At 42.2% G+C, this 21670-nt stretch overlaps 1 protein-coding gene across 2 annotated transcripts in view; it reads left to right on the top strand.

The window, feature by feature from the left end:
* The window catches only part of LOC135513803 (scavenger receptor class F member 2-like), a 30026-nt gene extending 21229 nt beyond the window's left edge, over positions 1–8797 (top strand). For both annotated transcript variants that reach the window (XM_064936739.1, XM_064936738.1), the window contains exons 10-11: positions 1486–1644; positions 3424–8797. In XM_064936739.1, the coding sequence (XP_064792811.1) occupies positions 1486–1644; positions 3424–4664 (1400 nt within the window). In that variant the 3' untranslated portion in view covers positions 4665–8797. The remainder of the gene's footprint in view (positions 1–1485; positions 1645–3423) is intronic.
* Positions 8798–21670: the final 12873 nt, after the last annotated feature.

Here is a 21670-nt window from a genome sequence, read left to right as displayed (position 1 = left end):
GCCTTGGCAAGGTCGACGAAGACGGCTGCACAGTACTGTCTTTTATCGATGGCGGTTATGATGTCGTTTAGTACCTTGAGTGTGGCTGAGGTGCACCCGTGACCGGCTCGGAAACCAGATTGCACAGCGGAGAAGGTACGTGGGATTCGAGATGGTCAGTGACCTGTTTGTTGACTTGGCTTTCGAAGACCTTAGGCAAGGCAGGATGGATATAGGTCTGTAACAGTTTGGGTATGTATGTATGTATGTATGGCCTTCATTGAATATGAGCAAAATATTTGTTTGTCTTGAAGAAAAGCAGCTATGAAGTTATTTTCCTGGATAAATATCTGGGTGGGTATTGTTTCCAGTATATTGTTTCTAACTTACTGCCATTGCTACAATCCAACCAATGTAATCTACATCAAGTCAAGTTTTTTTAATATGATCATCCAGTCACCATTGTACAGTAGTATTGCAATTTTTCCAGGAACAATATCCAAAGTATTCATTCCTAGACTGTGCAGTCTGCTGGATATCCTTATAATAAGCTCAGCTGTCAGTGGAAATTCCCACCAATAAAGTCCCCTGATTTCACTAGCGTTGTGAGAGTAATAGAATTCTGCTGCCCTTGTGTTGACACATTTCCTGCTAGTCATTTAGTTGTAGCTGTACTACACCTGGCCATGTTGTTGTTACTAGAAGTCAGTTGTTTTACAGTTTGGAAGATGACAACCATATCTTATACCACAATAAGGACCAACATGGAAATATGTTGGAAAACTTTATTGGTTCTTCCTCGATGATTTTACATGCAGTAAATCTGCTTGTGTGGCGGAATTGTGTTTCAAACTGTCAAATAAATCAAATCCAATACATAGAGACTCAGGGTAGTTAGTGGGGATCTTTCAGCCGAAACATGGTTTAGGGTTAGCTTAGCGTCAGCGGAGAACAAATGGATGGGCTCATGTGTCATCGGGTGGAGGGGGGATGTATGTAGACAAATTTGATGTGTCCAGTTAACGCCCAGTCACACACAGTCAGTTAGTCCACTGCCAGATGGGGAAAGGAGAAGAGCAACCACAGGCGTCACAAACAGATCACAGCTGTCCTCAGACTGAAGGGTCAGCAGAATACACCGGGAGGGAGGGAGGGAGGGAGGGAGGGAGGGAAAATAGGGAGGGCTAGGGAGTAAATGACCCAAAGAATTAGGAAAAAATGTCATTCACTACATTTACATTTAAGTCAGTAAATGCTTTTGTTCAAAGAATAGATAGACCAGATATTAAAATGTCCAATACACACCCACAAATCAAAGACTTGATCATTCACGTCATCACACAACAGTTTTATATCTTTTCAAACATAACTTTGTCTCAAGCCATCCTTTATCTTTCATTACAACCCCAATAAACCCCACATCTCCATCTGTAATTCTTGTTAGGTAGTCCCATTCCCTTCCCCCTCCTTCTCTGACCCTGTTTCTCTGTGTCCTAAACCCTCCAGTAGCCCACCACCCTGAGAACACATTCAACTGCAGCTTCATCGAGCCCCCCTCTGTAGCCGAGCTGCCCAGCCCCTCCTCCTGGTCCTCCCAGGAGTCCTTTGATTCCTTCGAAGAGGAACCCAGTGATGATGGCCCTGTGTACTGTGTTCCCCATGAAGGTGAGTTATTACGCCCTCACAAGCACGGACGCATGCACACACACACAGTGAAGGTGGCCCTGTCTAAACAATGTGAAACCCCATGAAGTGATCAGGACAGAAAAACAAACACTGTGATTTGATTTGACACGGCAACTTCACAAATGAACACATGTAGGCACGGACGGATGCATGCACACTCACACGTACTAACACTCTCTTGGAGTGGGATTTGTTTGTCACAAGGGCACTGTGAGTCACATACCTCTGGAAAGCTAATTAGATGAATAGGATAGTAAGTTCTCCTTATCGTGTGCCATTGAGCCCAGTTCCTTCCCCCATGTGTAACTTTGTTATAATAAAAAATAAAGTTCAAATTATTACCTACAATAGAGAATGCTGTAAAATATGATGATGGGCGTGGTTCTGAGCAAACATACATTTGTAAATTTACTCAACAAGCTTGTTTAAATTCAGCTCACCTCGGGTAGTATGTGTTGGTTTAATGTACAATTGTAAGGCAACCAGTTGCAGTAGGATTGTGAGTTTGCTCAACATTTGAGCGGAGCTGAACCAAAGTACAGTGTAACCTTCCAAAGTGAAACATATGTTTTTTTTTTATTCTTATAGTTCTTATACATTTATACATGTGAGCAAATTTGTTGGATGAACAAACATTCATACATTAGCTCAATTTCTTTTCCTGACAGAATAATGCTCAATAGTACTCTGGTACTTTGGCGACCAAGTACGTAAGTATTTAAACTTCCCGCTTTGGGCTGGATGTGTCAATGTGTAATTCATACATGCGTAATCTATGAGCAGAATTACTGTCTTACCTCAATTAGCTATGAATCCCTAGCTTGAAAGTGACTGTTTTCTGGAAGCTGTGCTCGCAATTTTGAGTACTGCAAGCTTTGACCCGTAGCAATTTGAGTTCCAGACAATGAGGTTCCACCCCTTGCCATTTGAGTAACAGCTAGCAAGAAACCTGCTCAGTGTTTCCCAATGAGGTTCCACCACTTGCCATTTGAGTAACAGCTAGCAAGAAACCTGCTCAGTGTTTTCCAATGAGGTTCCACCCCTTGCCATTTGAGTAACAGCTAGGTGCTCAGTATTTTCCAATGAGGTTCCACCCCTTGCCATTTGAGTAACAGCTAGCAAGAAACCTGCTCAGTATTTTCCAATGAGGTTCCACCCCTTGCCATTTGAGTAACAGCTAGCAAGAAACCTGCTCAGTGTTTTCCAATGAGGTTCCACCCCTTGCCATTTGAGTAACAGCTAGCAAGAAACCTGCTCAGTGTTTTCCAATGAGGTTCCACCCCTTGCCATTTGAGTAACAGCTAGCAAGACACCTGCTCAGTGTTTTCCAATGAGGTTGCAAGGTGGGCTTTGTAAGTAGGAAAACCTGCAAAATCAGCAGTGTATCAAATACTTGTTCTCCCCACTGTACCTGAGAGAGAGAGAGAGATAATTGGTGTGGCACACATATCTGCACATATGTGACGTTTTTGGGAGCACAATAGTACCGTAGAATATATTTAACAATTCTTGGAGGTCTCAATATCGCTTGATATTATTTTCAAATGGCAGTAAGAAGAGATACTGTATGATACATTATGTTGTAATTCTGTATTTATAATGACCACACATTCTAAATACTGTAAACATGCCTCACATCTACATCCTTTATCCCTGATGATGCAGTCATACTGTATTTCCTGACCACCTATGTATGACCACCATTACCATCCAATCTAAACCTGACTCTCATCCATGTTCTCTCTTCCTGTCCTATAGAGTCGCTGAATGAGAATAAGGTGAAGGGCACTCCCCCTCTGGCTGAGATGCCAGCAGCAGCCTTCCACAGTGAGGATGATACAGGTGGGTATACCTCCCTAAAAGACACCAGCGCCACCACCTACAAACCCCAGGATGGGAGTGAAGCGCCCCTCAAGTCCTCAGACAGTGAGGGCTCCACCAGCAGTTCTGAGTCAGCCATTGGGGCCCTTTATGCCCGCATTGCACACCTCTCCAAGAATTCCAAGGAGGAAGAAGATGGGGGCGACAGCATGGTCACCATCGAGGTCAAGGGTAAAAGGAAACCACCGTCCCCGGGGGGAAAGACCAGGACCAAACCACGCCCGCCAGACCCCTCCACCAAACCCAAGGTGTCGTGGATCCATGGGAACAACGGGGGTACCACTCTCCAGGTGGAGAAGCCGAACCAGGGGGACAAGGGGCTAACATTTCCCAAGGTGAAGACAACCAGGAGCTCCAGCAACAGCCCAGCCAAGAGCGAAGAGAGGCAGAGGCTGAAGGAGAATTCCAAGGAGAAGAGCAACCGAGAGGAAAAGGGGACGGTGGTCAATGGCTCCCCTAGCAAACACAAGGCCCACTGGGTGGGGAGGTCCAGAGAGAACATGAACCACATGGAGCACATCAATGGGGTGGTGCAAAACGCTCTCAAGAAGATCGGCAACTTCCACAACTCCGATAAGAAGGCAGCCGCTGTGGAGATCCCCAAGGAGGCGCCCAAGAGCCCCAAAGTGATTCACCCACACATGAACTCAGAGGCCGCCACACTCCTGGCCGCACAGCTCAAGGAGAAGACTCAGAGCATCACCCGGAATGAGGGCACAGGCCTGGTGAAGACCAACGGCCTGTCTACCCCGATCCTCCGGGGCCAAGGAGACCGGGAAAAGCCCACCCCTCCGCAAAAGGCCAAACGGACCACCGCTCCCACACCAGGCCACCAGGGCTCCAACAAGCCTCTGCTGCCTACCACCACCAGCCTCCAGAAGATGGTGGGTGTTGAGGACCCAGCTACCCCCGAGGTCGCCCCCAAGAGCCCGGAGAAGCAGGACTTGAACGGCTCTAGAGTGGTCGAGGGTTGTGGTGGTGCGGGGGACCCCACGCTAAAGAAGACCCCCATCAAAAAGCCTCCCCGAAAGAAAGGCAAGGACGGGACTTTGGATACTACTCTGGAAACTAAGACACCGACAAAGACAGCGATTATGCCACCGCAGATCGTCAAATAGACCGTTTTTGAAATTGTTTCTCACAGACAAGACAATGGTGACAATGGTGAATGAATGACTTCTTCCAAAGGAGACATGGAAAAGGACTTGGTGGTTGTTCATCAAAGGAATGTATTATTTTTGCGCGTGTGTGTGTGCTGTGTGTCCAGAATCAGCGGAAAGTAAGTGGAACTTGTTTTTAAACTGTGGTTCTTCTCATTGGTGTGGGAGTGGGTTTGTAATCTATTGAACTGTATACCATGCTAGTATTACATTGACTAATGTTGAAAGTAAATTCATGGACTCTTTTCATAAACCTGCGATGTATCCGTTTTCCCCTACAACGCCAAACATAACTGGGGGAGAGTGCTGACAGTGGCAAGCAATCGTATTTAATTTCCTCCATATTTCTCCAATACTCACAACTAAGTATTCATGTAAGAATCTCATCATTGTATCATTATAATTTAAAACCTTTTTTCCTCAATATTCTGTGTGATGCAATCAAATGTATGCAATGTAAGTGAGGTGAAGAAAGGCTAAGTTGAACTATGGTACTGAGAATACAAGTACAATATTTTTCAGTTTGATTTAAATTAGCCAGTTACACTCCATAACGGGGTTGTTGGCCTCTTTTTGTTGTCCTTTTTTGTTGTTAATATGTTGCGTAATACCGAATACAAACCATTTTAATTTTTTAGTGTCTTCAGAGAGTACATTCTTTCACAATTTTGTCAGTCCTGGTTTGTTGGCAAACAAATTAGCTTTTTGAACTCAAGCAAACTTTTTCAGGAACCATTACGTTGTCATTCTTCTCCTAACAGAGCTATGGCCTCGTGAGACTGCAATTATTTTTTGTCCTCTCTAATTGTTATTCGTTTTTGGTCTGTATCTCTAAGGCCATACACTGTGTTAGGTCCTGTTGTCCCTTTTGAGAGGACATTCTGCAATTTTACAATATCATCACATGTGTGGGGGTGTCATCTTCATAAAAAAACAAATCTGGTTCAAAATGGCTCTATTACCATTTCCATCACAATTAACACATTTTATTGTGTTATCATTTTTGTGAGTTTGATATTCAAATCGTTTCTAATAAGTAAACATCTCAGGAATATTTTGGTAAGTTTTCAGAGCAGTGTAATACATTTTCCACATAAAATAAGAGTAACTTTTGGATATGCTCTCTTTTTACAAGTAAAACCAGCAAAAAAAATGCTAAGCTATTTTTTTCCTTGTGCTTATCGAATAGCTAGCTCGTGTAAATGCCATACTTTTAGGTTCTTTCCAAATCCTTCCTTCAATCTCACCCACATACGGGTGAGCAACGCTCCGTATCAAGAAGTAATAAAGAACATCCTTGCATAATGTTTCATAAAGGGCATGAAACAATGGCTACAGTGCTAGAGGCGTGATGACAGGCTGTATCACAACTGGCCGTGATTGGGAGTCCCATAGGGCGGTGCACAATTGGCCCAGCTTCGTCCGGGTTTGTCCGGAGTAGGCCGTCATTGTAAATAAGAATCTGTTCTTAACTGACTTGCCTAGTTAAGTAAAACATTTAAAAAATGTAATGATGGATTAGTCATCTGGTCTTATCACAATGTTGTCTATTAAGGTTGAAGGCATTGTGCAAGTTTCCCTATAAAAAGGCAGTGATCATGGATGGAGTCAGTCTGGTCAGACAAACAACTTTTGGTTGTGAACTGATACCTCCCTTTTCTGCTGCTCAGATACATTAGTGCATTATTATTCTGTGGAAGGCCCTAAGTAGCTACATCTTCTCTGATTTATAAAGGCATGGTATAGTGGAACACTCGCTATAGCAAGTATTTCAATTGCGATAATAAATAGAAAAGCAATAAAGAACATCCTTGTCTTACACCTCAAGATAATTTAAAACTTTCAGAAGAATTACCATTCTTTATCATTTCACATGCAACGTTGTTGTGCATGACTTTTCTGCTATTTTGCCAAGAGATTACACCACTAATGTCTGATGGTACCATTCATTGTTACTAGGAAATATTACGTAGCAGAAGAAATACAACACAAACTGTTTGATACTTCAGTCATAAACTTCCTGTGGTTTAATTCACTATTGCATGACTTAGTCTAGACATGTTATATTGGTTTTATGCCCAGTTTACTTTGTCCCAACTTGAAGTGTGGTAAATTAGTTTATCAAAGCCAGCTAATTGGGGCGGCAGGTAGCCTAGTAGTTAGAGCATGGGGCCAGTAACTGAAAGGTTGCTGGATCAAATCCCAGAGCTGACAAGGGAAAAATCTGTTGTTCTGCCCCTGAACAAGGCAGTTAACCCACTGACTTGCCTAGTTAAATAATGGTAAAAATATATATATTTAATTGAAGCTAATTATCTAATTGTCACCCTATCCTAGACCCAAAGGAATGTATTGTGTCTTACAGTCTAAGACATGGGAAATATGATGATGGGTGTGGTTTTGAGCAAATGTACATTTACTCAACAAGCCTGTTCAAATTCAGCTCACGAGTAGAATGTACAATTGGAAGGCAACCAGCTGCAATAGGATAAGTTGGCGTGGAATTGTTTTAATGGTCATACCATTTAGATCATTTAACTATTTGATTTAGAATTTTAGGTATTTGTATTTGATCAAATATAGAATTTGTCCTTTAGTACCAAATCCCATAGAAACGCATTCAATAACACATTCATAAATGGAAAAAAATGGAATAAGGTTTTACAGTGTCTGTCCTATATCTTTGAGATGTAAGAAAGCTCAGGAAATATATAAAATATATATTTTTTACACATTTAACCCCTTTTTTTGGGTAGTCACAACTACCTCCATACTTCCATTCATTAAAAAAAAAAACTGGTACCGGTTACATTCAGATGAGTCCCGTGGGGGCGTAGAGCAAAACGGAGACCCCATCGTGTTCGTGGGAGCTGCATATATCCATAGAGTGGACTCTACAGCAGTTTTCATGAGAGTCCGATTTTCGGGATGTCTCATGGTCTGACAAACACCACTGTAGCCACCTGTAGCCACCTTCCACCACAGAAGAGGAAGGCCGTCATAGGCGGATGTGGTGGGCTGAGACGCAGCCCATGCAAGAACGGATATCTCTAGCTTAAACTGAAGGATTTTGATGGGGATTTGTTTTATCGTGGTAATTAGATTAATGCACCGGTGCGTCAATAGACGAGGGGGATAGCTACAGTAATATAGTTGTGTTTTTATGCATATGATAGTAACTACATTGCAAGAGGAAGCTCACAGAACTAGAGCGTATGGGATATGAATAAAACATATTCATATAAAATAACATGTGCATACTATAGTACATAAGTGACAGTGGTTTATGCTGTGGATTCAAACTTACATTTCACTTTCACAGTTTGAAAAGCTATTTGAGTGCTTATGATTCCTACACATTTGTTATTGCTTGTTTCCATTTTTTTTAAATGTGGGTTTCAACGATACAGCCAGTCTCCTCTTTTATCAGTTATTTTTTTCTACATGTGAAAGTATAATTGTATATGTGCGTAAGCTGGGCTTATATATATTGTTTTGCTACTTTACTCTGTATGTGTCAATGAACTGGCTTTCATGTTACGTTTGATTTCTTTCTGTCAGGGTCTCTGCAGCCACGGTATGTGTACTTCCTTAGCTTGTCATTTCCTCTTTCTCTGTGGATGTTGTTAGTTTAACACTAAACTTTATGAAGCAGAGTGAAATTACATGGAAACCTATAGCCTTCTCTCTTTTATCTTATCAACTTTTCCTTAATCCTTTTGTCCTTAGGTAATATAAAATATCAAAACTTCAAAGTATTGTACAGGACATGTATTATTGTGTCACCACTGTTATTAAGTACATGTAACTGAAACCATACAAGTTGTGTGATTATAAAGTGCCATTTTAAGCAAGCAGGAAACAAATATTTTTATATCTGACTGACTGGCCTCTGCCTGCTTTCACAGGCTACAGTACATATTTGTAAGCAGGGCCTCAAAACGCTGTGGAAACATTAGCAGCGATACGGTTGTAACTCGTCATTCTGTTTGTCTGATTAGATTTTCAGTTGTTTGTCTTCAAAAATGTTTTTTTTTTATTAATTTACTTTGAAATAAAAGCAATACATGTAGTGGCTATGTGGAAATTCACACCTCTCACATTAATCTGTGAACATATACCTCAGTCAACCTTTTGTGTGTGAAAAGAGAATCACTTTCCATTCCCATGACACAAACATCTCACAGCTGCCCTGATGTATTGATTTCAGAACCAGCCATATAGCTCCTCCCCCCCATCTGTAGCCTAGAAACCATCCATCCCTGCAGCAATAAAGGATATTTTACAGTTTCCGGTGACTCCTGGCCACCGCTCTCCTGAAGACGAAGAGGATCCAGAGGCTTTTTCACACTGGATCATTAAAGAGTCAAAATAGCCATTAGGCCCACTGCTGCGCTCCTCCTGGGGGGGGGGACAAGAGCCTCTTTCATGGGGATAACAGTGGGAACTCTGTGTTTAGGGCCTAGAGTTAATGAATCACACGTTGCATATTTGTATTCTTTTGGAGGTGAGAGGGATTTTCCTGGGACCGAGGCAGAAGGCTGTGTAGAGGAGTGTATGGATGGATCATGCGGTCGTGTAATTGAATCCAGAAGACTGGGCCGTTTGCTTTGGCCTGACATGTTGCTCCACTTACACGTTTTTTAACTTGTGTGTGTGAGTAACAGACTAAACAAAGCCCCCCCCCCCAAGCTCAGCTAGACTGCGAACTAGGGCACGGTCAAGACATGACACAGAGGTTGACCGCAGCTTCAGACCACACTGTGACTACAAAGAGAGAGTCTGATCCATTCATACCCAGACGGACCCGAAAAAAACAGCAGTTTAATTTGTCTTGACTGACACATGGATTTTCTACACTGTTTTTTTAATGTAATGACCTTTCTAGAATAGGCCCTCCCTCCACTACCTACCACATACAAACCCTGTTTATACCTGCCACTAACATGCGTCCTTCATCCTGATCTTATCATAATCTTAACCGAGTCTGATCTTGTCTGTTTACACTTATAAGATCTGATCACAATTTGTCTTTTAATCCTCTAAAAATGGGGCACAATAAGAATGTGGACAAGATCAGGACAAAGGCTGCATGTTAGAACCAGGTATAAACAGGGCTAAAGTCTGTCATACTAACTCACCACATCCCAAAGAGTTGACTCTCAACTGTCCCTCCACTCACAAGCACACAGTCATGAAGAAGGCACGACAGCGTATCCTCCCTCTCAGGAGTTGAAAAGATTTTCCTCAAATAGTTCTACAGCTTCACCATTGACAGCATCTTGACTGGCTGCATTACTGCTTGGTATGGCAACTTCATCGCCCTCAATCGAATGGTGCTACAGAGGGTGATGCGGACAGTCCAGTACATCAGAGCTGAGCTCCCTGCCATCCAAGACCTCTACAGTACGTCAGGTGGTGTGAAAGGAAGGCCCAGCCACCCAAATTTTGTGTACTTACTCTATGCACACTCAGTCACTCACAAAGAAACTCAAACACACAAACACTTGATTTGCTCACACACACACACATAGGACGCACACACATTCATACTGACTACACACACTCACATATAATCATCATATACGTTATATACAGTGCCTTGCTAAAGTATTCATCCCCCTTGGTGTTTTTCCTATTTTGTTGATGTTCTAACCAACTTGCCAAAACTATAGTTTGTTAACAAGAAAGTTGTGGAGTGGTTGAAAAATGAGTTTTAATGTCTAAGTGTATGTAAACTTCTGACTTCAACTGTATATTAAGGAGTTTGGTGTACAGTACCTTGCAAAAGTATTCATCAACCTGCGTTTTAACTACTTTGTTGCGTTACAACCTGTAATTTAAAAGGATTTTTATTTGGATTTCATCTAGTGGACATACACAAAATGTTCCAAATTGGTGAAGTGAAATTTAAAAAAATTACTTTTTTCAAAAACTGTTAAAAAAAATGAAAAGTTGTGTGTGCGTTGGTATTGACCCCATTTGCTATTAAGCCCCTAAACAAGATCTGGTGCAACCAATTACCTTCAGAAGTTAATTAAATAAAGTCCACCTGTGCGCAATCTAAGTGTCACATGATCTCAGTATATACACTGCTCAAAAAAATAAAGGGAACACTAAAATAACACATCCTAGATCTGAATGAATTAAATACTCTTATTAAATACTTTTTTCTTTACATAGTTGAATATGCTGACAACAAAATAACAAAAAAAATATCAATGGAAATCAAATTTATCAACCCATGGAGGTCTGGATTTGGAGTCACACTCAAAATTAAAGTGGAAAACCACACTACAGGCTGATCCAACTTTGATGTAATGTCCTTAAAACAAGTCAAAATGAGGCTCAGTAGTGTGTGTGGCCTCCACGTGCCTGTATGACCTCCCTACAACGCCTGGGCATGCTCCTTATGAGGTGGCGGATGGTCTCCTGAGGGATCTCCTCCCAGACCTGGACTAAAGCAGCCGCCAACTCCTGGACAGTATGTGGTGCAACGTGGCGTTGGTGGATGGAGCGAGACATGATGTCCCAGATGTGCTCAATTGGATTCAGGTCTGGGGAACGGGCGGGCCAGTCCACAGCATCAATGCCTTCTTCTTGCATGAACTGCTGACACACTCCAGCCACATGAGGTCTAGCATTGTCTTGCATTAGGAGGAACCCAGGGCCAACCGCACCAGCATATGGTCTCACAAGGGGTCTGAGGATCTCATCTCGGTACCTAATGGCAGTCAGGCTACCTCTGGCGAGCACATGAAGGGCTGTGCGGCCCCCCAAAGAAATGCCACCCCACACCATGACTGACCCACTGCCAAACCGGTCATGCTGGAGGATGTTGCAGGCAGCAGAACGTTTTCCACGGCGTCTCCAGACTCTGTCACGTCTGTCACATGTGCTCAGTGTGAACCTGCTTTCATCTGTGAAGAGCATAGGGCGCCAGTGGCGAATTTGCCAATCTTGGTGTTCTCTGGCAAATGCCAAACGTCCTGCATGGTGTTAGGCTGTAAGCACAACCCCCACCTGTGGACGTCGGGCCCTCATACCACCCTCATGGAGTCTGTTTCTGACCGTTTGAGCAAACACATACACATTTGTGGCCTGCTGGAGGTCATTTTGCAGGGCTCTGGCAGTACTCCTCCTGCTCCTTCTTGCACAAAGGCGGAGGTAGCAGTCCTGCTGCTGGGTTGTTGCCCTCCTACGGCCTCCTCCACGTCTCCTGATGTACTGGCCCGTCTCCTGGTAGCGCCTCCATGCTCTGGACACTACGCTGACATACACAGCAAACCTTCTTGCCACAGCTCGCATTGATGTGCCATCCTGGATGAGCTGCACTACCTGAGCCACTTGTGTGGGTTGTGGACTCCGTCTCATACTACCACTAGAGTGAAGGCACCGCCAGCATTCAAAAGTGACCAAAACATCAGCCAGGAAGCATAGGAACTGAGAAGTGGTCTGTGGTCACCACCTGCAGAACCACTCCTTTATTGGGGGTTTCTTCCTAATTGCCTATAATTTCCACCTGTTGTCTACTCCATTTGCACAACAGCATGTGACATTTATTGTCAATCAGTGTTGCTTCCTAAGTGGACAGTTTGATTTCACAGAAGTGTGATTGACTTGGAGTTACATTGTGTTGTTTAAGTGTTCCCTTTATTTTTTTGAGCAGTGTATATCTCAGTATATATATATACTTGTTCTGAAAGGCCCCAGAGTCTGCAACACCTCTAAGCAAGTGGCACCACCAAGCAAGCAGCACAATGAAGACCAAAGAGCTCTCTAAACAGGTCAGGGATAAAGTTGTGGAGAAGTAACCATCAGGGTTGAGTTATAAAAAAATATCTGAAACTTTCAACATCCCACAGAGCACCATTAAATCCATTATTAATAAAATGGAAATAATAGGGCACCACAACAAACCTGCTAAGAAAGGGCCGCCCACCAAAACTCACGGACCAAGAAAGGAGGGCATAAAGGGCATTAATCAGAGAGGCAACAAAGAGACCAAATATAACCCTAAAGGAGATGCAAAGCTCCACGGCAGAGATTGGAGTATCTGTCCATAGGACCACTTTGGGAAACTGGTCAGAATTGAAGGAATGATGGATGGCACTAAATACAGGGAAATTCTTGAGGGAAACCTGTTTCAGTCTTCCAGAGACTTGAGACTGAACGGAGCTTCATCTTCCAGCAGGACAAGAACCCTAAGCATACCCAATCTCACTAATTCTCTTATAGTTGAATTGAAGCATGTCCCCACAGCAATGTTCCAACATCTAGTTGAAAGCCTTCGCAGAAGAGTGGAGGCTGTTAAAGCAGCAAAGGGGGGACCAACTCTATATTAATGCCCATGATTTTGGAATGATCAAGCATGTGTCCACATACTTGTAGTGTATATACTACTACTCCCGATGCTACTCCTCATGCCTAGTCACGTTAACTCTATACATATCTACCCCTACAACTCCAGTATCCCTGCACATTGTAAATATGTTATTGGAATTGACCCTGTATATTGATGCCATACTTTGTCATGTTTTTCTTATTTCGATGTGTGTTTTTGTTATACTTTATTTTAGAGTACTATATGTTGACATTGACTACTGCATTGTTGGGAAAAGAGCTTATAAGAAAGGCATTTCACTGTACCTGTCCATGTGGCAAGAAAACTCTAAACTAAAGTATTTACTGTCTGGCCATGGAACTGAAGGAGTAGAACGTTATAGAACTGAGACGAAACTGTTATAGAACTTACTGAGTAGAATGCTATAGAACTGACCGAGTAGAATGTTATAGAACTGACCGAGTAGAATGTTATAGAACTGACCGAGTAGAATGTTATAGAACTGAGAGTAGAATGTTATAGAACTGACAGTGTAGAATTTTATAGAACTGAGAGTAGAACGTTATAGAACTGATAGTGTTGAATGTTATAGAACTGACAGAGTAGAATGTTATAGAACTGACAGAGTAGAATGTTATAGAACTGACAGTGTAGAATGTTATAGAACTGACAGACTAGGATGTTAAAGAACTGACTGTGTAGAATGTTACAGAACTGACAGAATAGAATGTTATAGAACTGACAGAGTAGAATGTTATAGAACTGAGAGTAGAATGTTATAGAACTGACAGTGTAGAATGTTATAGAACTGACAGAGTAGAATGTTATAGAACTGAAGGAGTAGAATGTTATAGAACTGACAGTGTAGAATGTTATAGAACTGACAGTGTAGAATGTTACAGAACTGACAGTGTAGAATGTTATAGAACTGACAGAGTAGGATGTTATAGAACTGACCGAGTGGAATGTTATAGAACTGACAGTGTAGAATGTTATAGAACTGACAGAGTAGGATGTTATAGAACTGACTGTGTAGATGTTATAGAACTGACAGTGTAGAATGTTATAGAACTGACAGTGTAGAATGTTATAGAACTGACAGTGTTGAATGTTATAGAACTGACACAGTAGAATGTTATAGAACTGACAGTGTAGAATGTTATAGAACTGACCAAGTAGAATGTTATAGAACTGACAGTGTTGAATGTTATAGAACTGACAGAGTAGAATGTTATAGAACTGACCGAGTGGAATGTTATAGAACTGACAGTGTAGAATGTTATAGAACTGACAGAGTAGGATGTTATAGACCTGACAGTGTAGAATGTTATAGAACTGACAGTGTAGAATGTTATAGAACTGACAGTGTAGTATGTTATAGAACTGACAGAGTAGGATGTTATAGAACTGACAGTGTATGATGTTATAGAACTGAGAGTAGAACGTTATAGAACTGACAGTGTAGAATGCTATAGAACTGGCACAGTAGGATGTTATAGAACTGACAGTGTATGATGTTATAGAACTGAGAGTAGAATGTTATAGAACTGACAGTGTAGAATGTTATAGAACTGACAGTGTAGTATGTTATAGAACTGACAGAGTAGGATGTTATAGAACTGACAGTGTATGATGTTATAGAACTGAGAGTAGAATGTTATAGAACTGACAGTGTAGAATGTTATAGAACTGAGAGTAGAACATTATAGAACTGACAGTGTTGAATGTTATAGAACTGACAGTGTATGATGTTATAGAACTGAGAGTAGAACGTTATAGAACTGACAGTGTAGAATGCTATAGAACTGGCACAGTAGAGTGTTACAGAACTAACAGAATAGAACGTTACAGAACTGACAAAGAAGAATGTTATCAAACTGACTGAGTAGGATGTTATTGAACTCACAGCGTAGAATGTTATAGAACTGACTGAGTAGAATGTTATAGAACTGAAAGAGTAGAATATTTATACAACTTAATGTATGTTAGAAAACTTACTGAATGTTGAAATGTTATACAATTTACTGAATGTTAGGTTATATAATTTACTGAATGTTAGAAGGTTATAGAACTGACCGAGTAGAATGTTACCTAGAACTTACTTAGTGTTAGAATGTTATAGAACTTACTGAACATTAGTAGATCAACACAGGACAAGACCCAAATGCAGACACAGGAGGCAGGTGGTTGGAGTCTCTGATATTTATTAATAGACAAGGGGCAGGTGAAGGACAGGCAGAAGTTTGTAAACCAGGTCAGAGTCAGATGGGTGCAGGACAGCAGGCAGGCTACAGGTCAGGGCAGGCAGAGTGGTATGGCAGGTGAGCTCAGGGCAGGCAGAATGGTATGGCAGGTGAGTTCAGGGCAGGCAGAATGGTATGGCAGGTGAGTTCAAGGCAGGCAGAATGGTATGGCAGGTGAGTTCAGGGCAGGCAGAATGGTATGGCAGGTGAGTTCAGGGCAGGCAGAGTGGTATGGCAGGTGAGTTCAAGGCAGGCAGAATGGTATGGCAGGTGAGTTCAGAGCAGGCAGAATGGTATGGCAGGTGAGTTCAAGGCAGGCAGAATGGTATGGCAGGTGAGTTCAGGGCAGGCAGAATGGTATGGCAGGTGAGTTCAGGGCAGGCAGAATGGTATGGCAGGTGAGTTCAGGGCAGGCAGAGTGGTATGGCAGGTGAGTTCAGGGCAGGCAGAATGGTATGGCAGGTGAGTTCAGGGCAGGCAGAGTGGTATAGCAGGTGAGTTCAGGGCAGGCAGAATAGTATGGCAGGTGGGGGCAGGCAGAAAAGGTCGGACCTGGGAGGACTAGACAAACAGGAGTATGGAAAAACATGCTGGTAGGCCTGACAAGACGAACTGGCAACAGACAAACAGAAACCACCGGTATAAATACACAGGGCATAATGGGAACCACTGGGAGACACCTGGGGAGGTGGAGACAAAAGCACGAGACAGGTGAAACAGATCAGGGTGTGACAGTAATACAGAACCCAAACCGGCTGCGCACGTGTGCCATCGTGCATGAATTAATTTTGTCCCCCTACACCAAACGCGATCACACCACGCAGGTTAAATTATCAAAACAAACTCTGAACCAATTACATTCATTTGGGGACAGGTCGAAAAGCATTAAACATGTATGGCAATTTAGCTAGTTAGCTTGCACTTGCTAGCTAATTTGTCATGGGATATAAACATTGAGTTGTTATTTTACCTGAAATGCACAAGGTCCTCTACTCCGACAATTAATTGCACCTCACGGGAGCCCATGGAGTCGATGCCCACCTCGTCATTTCCGGTCACAACTTGCAGACTTGTTTTCGAGTTGCTGTTTTGTTGCCAACCTATTTTGCTACCTGACAACTTTATGGTTTTTACTTTTTAATTACTTTATATTTTTGTTTTTTTCCTCAACTTTTTCACTCCGGACGCTTTATCTGGACACGGTTCGTCAGGACCTTCAACAGCCGAAGCTAAGTAGTAACATTAACATGATGCCTTCTAATTGCAGTCACTGTACTAATATACAGGAGAATGATCGCATTACGGCGAGGATAGCTGTGCTGCAAGCCCGGCTTCAGATGCAATCGTTAGGCAAGGGTAATTTCAGTGTAGGAAAGGATGAAACAGCGTCTGTGCCACCAGTAAGTACAGATAGTAGTATAAATCCCCTGGCACAGTCCCCGCAGCCGGACAACTTTCTCACGGTTTCTGGAAGGAAATGCTGTAGGAATGCTCAACCGGTGTCGCTCATTCAGCCGACAGAAACTTTCAACCGGTTTTCCCCATTAAGCAGCGAGTCGGAGTTAGAGGCCGAGTCTTCTCTGGTCTCTACTCCTCCCGTTACGGGGTCTGAGACGCCGAAGCTTCCCACCATTAGCTCTGACAAATTGAAAACTCTAGTCATTGGCGACTCCATTACCCGCAGTATTAGACTTAAAACAAATCATCCAGCGATCATACACTGTTTACCAGGGGGCAGGGCTTCCGACGTTAAGGCTAATCTGAAGATGGTGCTGGCTAAAGCTAAAACTGGCGAGTGTAGATAGTATAGAGATATTGTTATCCACGTCGGCACCAACGATGTTAGGATGAAACAGTCAGAGATCACCAACCAACATAGCTTCTGCGTGTAAATCAGCGAGAAAGATGTGTCGGCATCGAGTAATTGTCTCTTGCCCCCTCCCAGTTAGGGGGAGTGATGAGCTCTACAGCAGAGTCTCACAACTCAATCGCTGGTTGAAAACTGTTTTCTGCCCCTCCCAAAAGATAGAATTTGTAGATAATTGGCCCTCTTTCTGGGACTCACCCACAAACAGGACCAAGCCTGACCTGCTGAGGAGTGACGGACTCCATCCTAGCTGGAGGGGTGCTCTCATCTTATCTACCAATATAGACAGGGCTCTAACTCCTCTAGCTCCACAATGAAATAGGGTGCAGGCCAGGCAGCAGGCTGTTAGCCAGCCTGCCAGCATAGTGGAGTCTGCCACTAGTACAGTCAGTGTAGTCAGCTCAGCTATCACCATTGAGACCGTGTCTGTGCCTCGACCTAGTTTGGGCAAAACTAAACATGGCGGTGTTCGCTTTAGCAATCTCACTAGGATAAAGACCACCTCCATTCCTGTCATTATTTAAAGAGATCATGATACCTCACATCTCAAAATAGGGCTACTTAATGTTAGATCCCTTACTTCAAAGGCAATTATAGTCAATGAACTAATCACTGATCATAATCTTGATGTGATTGGCCTGACTGAAACATGGCTTAAGCCTGATGAATTTACTGTGTTAAATGAGGTCTCACCTCCTGGCTACACTAGTGACCATATCCCCCGTGCATCCCGCAAAGGCGGAGGTGTTGCTAACATTTACGATAGCAAATTTCAATTTACAAAAACAAATGACGTTTTCGTCTTTTGAGCTTCTAGTCATGAAATCTATGCAGCCTACTCAATCACTTTTTATAGCTACTGTTTACAGGCCTCCTGGGCCATATACAGCGTTCCTCACTGAGTTCCCTGAATTCCTATCAGACCTTGTAGTCATAGCAGATAATATTCTAATCTTTGGTGACTTTAATATTCACATGGAAAAGTCCTCATACCCACTCCAAAAGGCTTTCGGAGCCATCATCGACTCAGTGGGTTTTGTCCAACATGTCTCTGGACCTACTCACTGCCACAGTCATACTCTGGACCTAGTTTTGTCCCATGGAATAAATGTTGTGGATCTTAATGTTTTTCCGCATAATCCTGGACTATCGGACCACCATTTTATTACGTTTGCAATTGCAACAAATAATCTGCTCAGACCCCAACCAAGGAACATCAAAAGTCGTGCTATAAATTCACAGACAACACAAAGATTCCTTGATGTCCTTCCAGATTCCCTCTGTCTACCCAAGGACGCCAGAGGACAAAAATCAGTTAACCACCTAACTGAGGAACTCAATTTAACCTTGCGCAATACCCTAGATGCAGTTGCACCCCTAAAAACTAAAAACATTTCTCATAAGAAACTAGCTCCCTGGTACACAGAAAATACCCGAGCTCGGAAGCAAGCTTCCAGAAAATTGGAACGGAAATGGCGCCACACCAAACTGGAAGTCTTCCGACTAGCTTGGAAAGAAAGTACCGTGCAGTACCGAAGAGCCCTTACTGCTGCTCGATCATCCTACTTTTCTAACTTAATTGAGGAAAATAAGAACAATCCGAAATTCCTTTTTGATACTGTCGCAAAGCTAACTAAAAAGCAGCATTCCCCAAGAGAGGATGACTTTTACTTTAGCAGTGATAAATTCATGAACTTCTTTGAGGAAAAGATTATGATTATTAGAAAGCAAATTACGGACACCTCTTTAAATCTGCGTATTCCTTCAAAGCTCAGTTGTCCTGAGTCTGCACAACTCTGCCAGGACCTAGGATCAAGAGAGACGCTCAAGTGTTTTAGTACTATATCTCTTGACACGATGAAAATAATCATGGCCTCTAAACCTTCAAGCTGCATACTGGACCCTATTCCAACTAAACTACTGAAAGAGCTGCTTCCTGTGCTTGGCCCTCCTATGTTGAACATAATAAACGGCTCTCTATCCACCGGATGTGTACCAAACTCACTAAAAGTGGCAGTAATAAAGCCTCTCTTGAAAAACCTTGACCCAGAAAATACAAAAAACTATCTTCCTATATCGAATCTTCCATTCCTCTCAAAGATTTTAGAAAAGGCTGTTGCGCAGCAACTCACTGCCTTCCTGAAGACAAACAATGTATACAAAATGCTTCAGTCTGGTTTTAGACCCCATCATAGCACTGAGACGGCACTTGTGAAGGTGGTAAATGACATTTTAATGGCATCGGACCGAGGCTCTGCATTTGTCCTCGTGCTCCAAGACCTTAGTGCTGCTTTTGATACCATCGATCACCACATTCTTTTGGAGAGATTGGAAACCCAAATTGGTCTACACGGACAAGTTCTGGCCTGGTTTAGATCTTATCTGTCATAAAGATATCAGTTTGTCTCTGTGAATGGTTTGTCCTCTGACAAATCAACTGTAAATTTCAGTGTTCCTCAATGTTCCGTTTTAGGACCACTATTGTTTTCTTGGCCATGTTCTGTTATAATCTCCACCCGGCACAGCCAGAAGAGGACTGGCCACCCCACATAGCCTGGTTCCTCTCTAGGTTTCTTCCTAGGTTTTGGCCTTTCTAGGGAGTTTTTCCTAGCCACCGTGCTTCTACACCTGCATTGCTTGCTGTTTGGGGTTTTAGGCTGGGTTTCTGTACAGCACTTTGAGATATCAGCTGATGTACGAAGGGCTATATAAATAAATTTGATTTGATTTAATCCACACATAAAACGGCCAACCGAATCGTTTCTAGTCATCTCTGCTCCTTCCAGGCTTTTTCATCTTTGAACTTATATGGTGATTGGCATCTAAACTTTCATAGTATTACCACAACGACCGGCAAAACAGTTTCAATCACCCACGTCTTTCAATCACCCACGTGGGTATAACCAATGAGGAGATGGCACGTGGGTACCTGTTTCTATAAACCAATGAGGAGATGGGAGAGGCAGGACTTTCAGCGCGATCTGCGTCAGAAATAATCGTAGACACTCGTTGGCGCACGTGAGCAGTGTGGGTGCAATAATTGAATAACATGGATTTCTAAATGTATTTTGCGATGCTCGCGCACTCGACTTGTCCGGTCTGGTCAGCATGTTAGAACGTTATAGAACTTACTGAATGTTAGAATGTTATAAAACTTATTGAATATTAAAATGTTATAGAACTTACTGAGTGTTAGAATGTTTTAGAACTTACAGAACATTGGAATGTTTATAGAATTGACAGAATAAAATGTAATCTAGAACTTACTGAACTTTAAAATGTTATAGAACTTAATGAATGTTAAAATGTTGTCGAACTTACTGAATGATAGAATGTTGTAGAACTTACTGAATGTTAGAATGTTGTAGAACTTACTAAATGTTAGAATGTTGTAGAACTGACTGAATGTTAAAATGTTGTAGAACTGACTGAATGTTAAAATGTTGTAGAACTGACTGAATGTTGAAATGTTGTAGAACTTACTGAATGTTACAATGTTGTCGAACTTCCTGAATGTTAGAATGTTGTAGAACTGACTGAATGTTAGAATGTTGTAGAACTTACTGAACGTTAGAATGTTGTAGAACTTACTGAATGTTAAAATGTTGTAGAACTTACTGAATGTTAGAATGCTATAGAACTTACTGTCAGAGTAGAAACAGAGCCATGAAGTTACATGTAAATACATGGCCCTGAGTAGAACTTACTGTCGTGTAACTTGCAGATGGTGGAGGTTCTCAGCCTAGAATTGCAACATCTGTCGCACAGTTGCTCTCCCTCAACATGCCCTATGAGACAGAAAGGAATGAGAAGGCATATTGGCATGTTGTCAGTGGCTTTGAGAATGACATGCGCAATCTGACTTTCAACCACAATGTTTTTGTACCAGTAAGTGTGCAGATAGTGTTTTAAGTCTTTTCTTGTAACTCAGCCAGTTAAAATACCAGTCTTTAGTTGAAATTAGACAATTACTTTTTTTCTACGTACTGAAACATTCCTGTTTAAAATGTTGTGGTTTTGGACTGAGTTGTGATTCCATCCAAAGTGAAACATTGTTTAGAGAAATATGAAAATATTTGTTCTCTCTTTATTCAGATGATCAAAGCTTCTTGTGCAAATTGTCAGCAACAGCATTAAGAAAAACAAAAGAACCATGCAGAATATCTTCTAGGTTTGGCAGTTTAAACGTTTGGGGGCGAATAAAATACGTGGGAACTACAACGACAAGTTGACTGCCCGTCTAAACAGAACTTGGATCGTGGCCCATATTACTAAAAGAATTCCAAAAGGGGTCTTCAGCTGTCATCATAGGATGACACTTTTTGGTTCTGATTAGAGCCCTTTTTGATTCCATGTAGAATATTCTGTGGAAATGGTTCTAACTGGACCTAAAAGGGTTAAACATGGAACCAAAAGAGTTCTACCTGGAACCAAAAAGGGTTATCCTATGGGGACAGCCGAATAACCGTTTTAGGTTCTAGATAGCACCTTTTTTTCTAAGAGTGTTTAT

The sequence above is a fragment of the Oncorhynchus masou genome, chromosome 25, assembly GCF_036934945.1.
Source record: "Oncorhynchus masou masou isolate Uvic2021 chromosome 25, UVic_Omas_1.1, whole genome shotgun sequence".
Taxonomy (NCBI): domain Eukaryota; kingdom Metazoa; phylum Chordata; class Actinopteri; order Salmoniformes; family Salmonidae; genus Oncorhynchus; species Oncorhynchus masou.
Note: the sequence above shows the minus strand (reverse complement) of the source record. Positions and strands in the feature narration are given on the sequence as shown.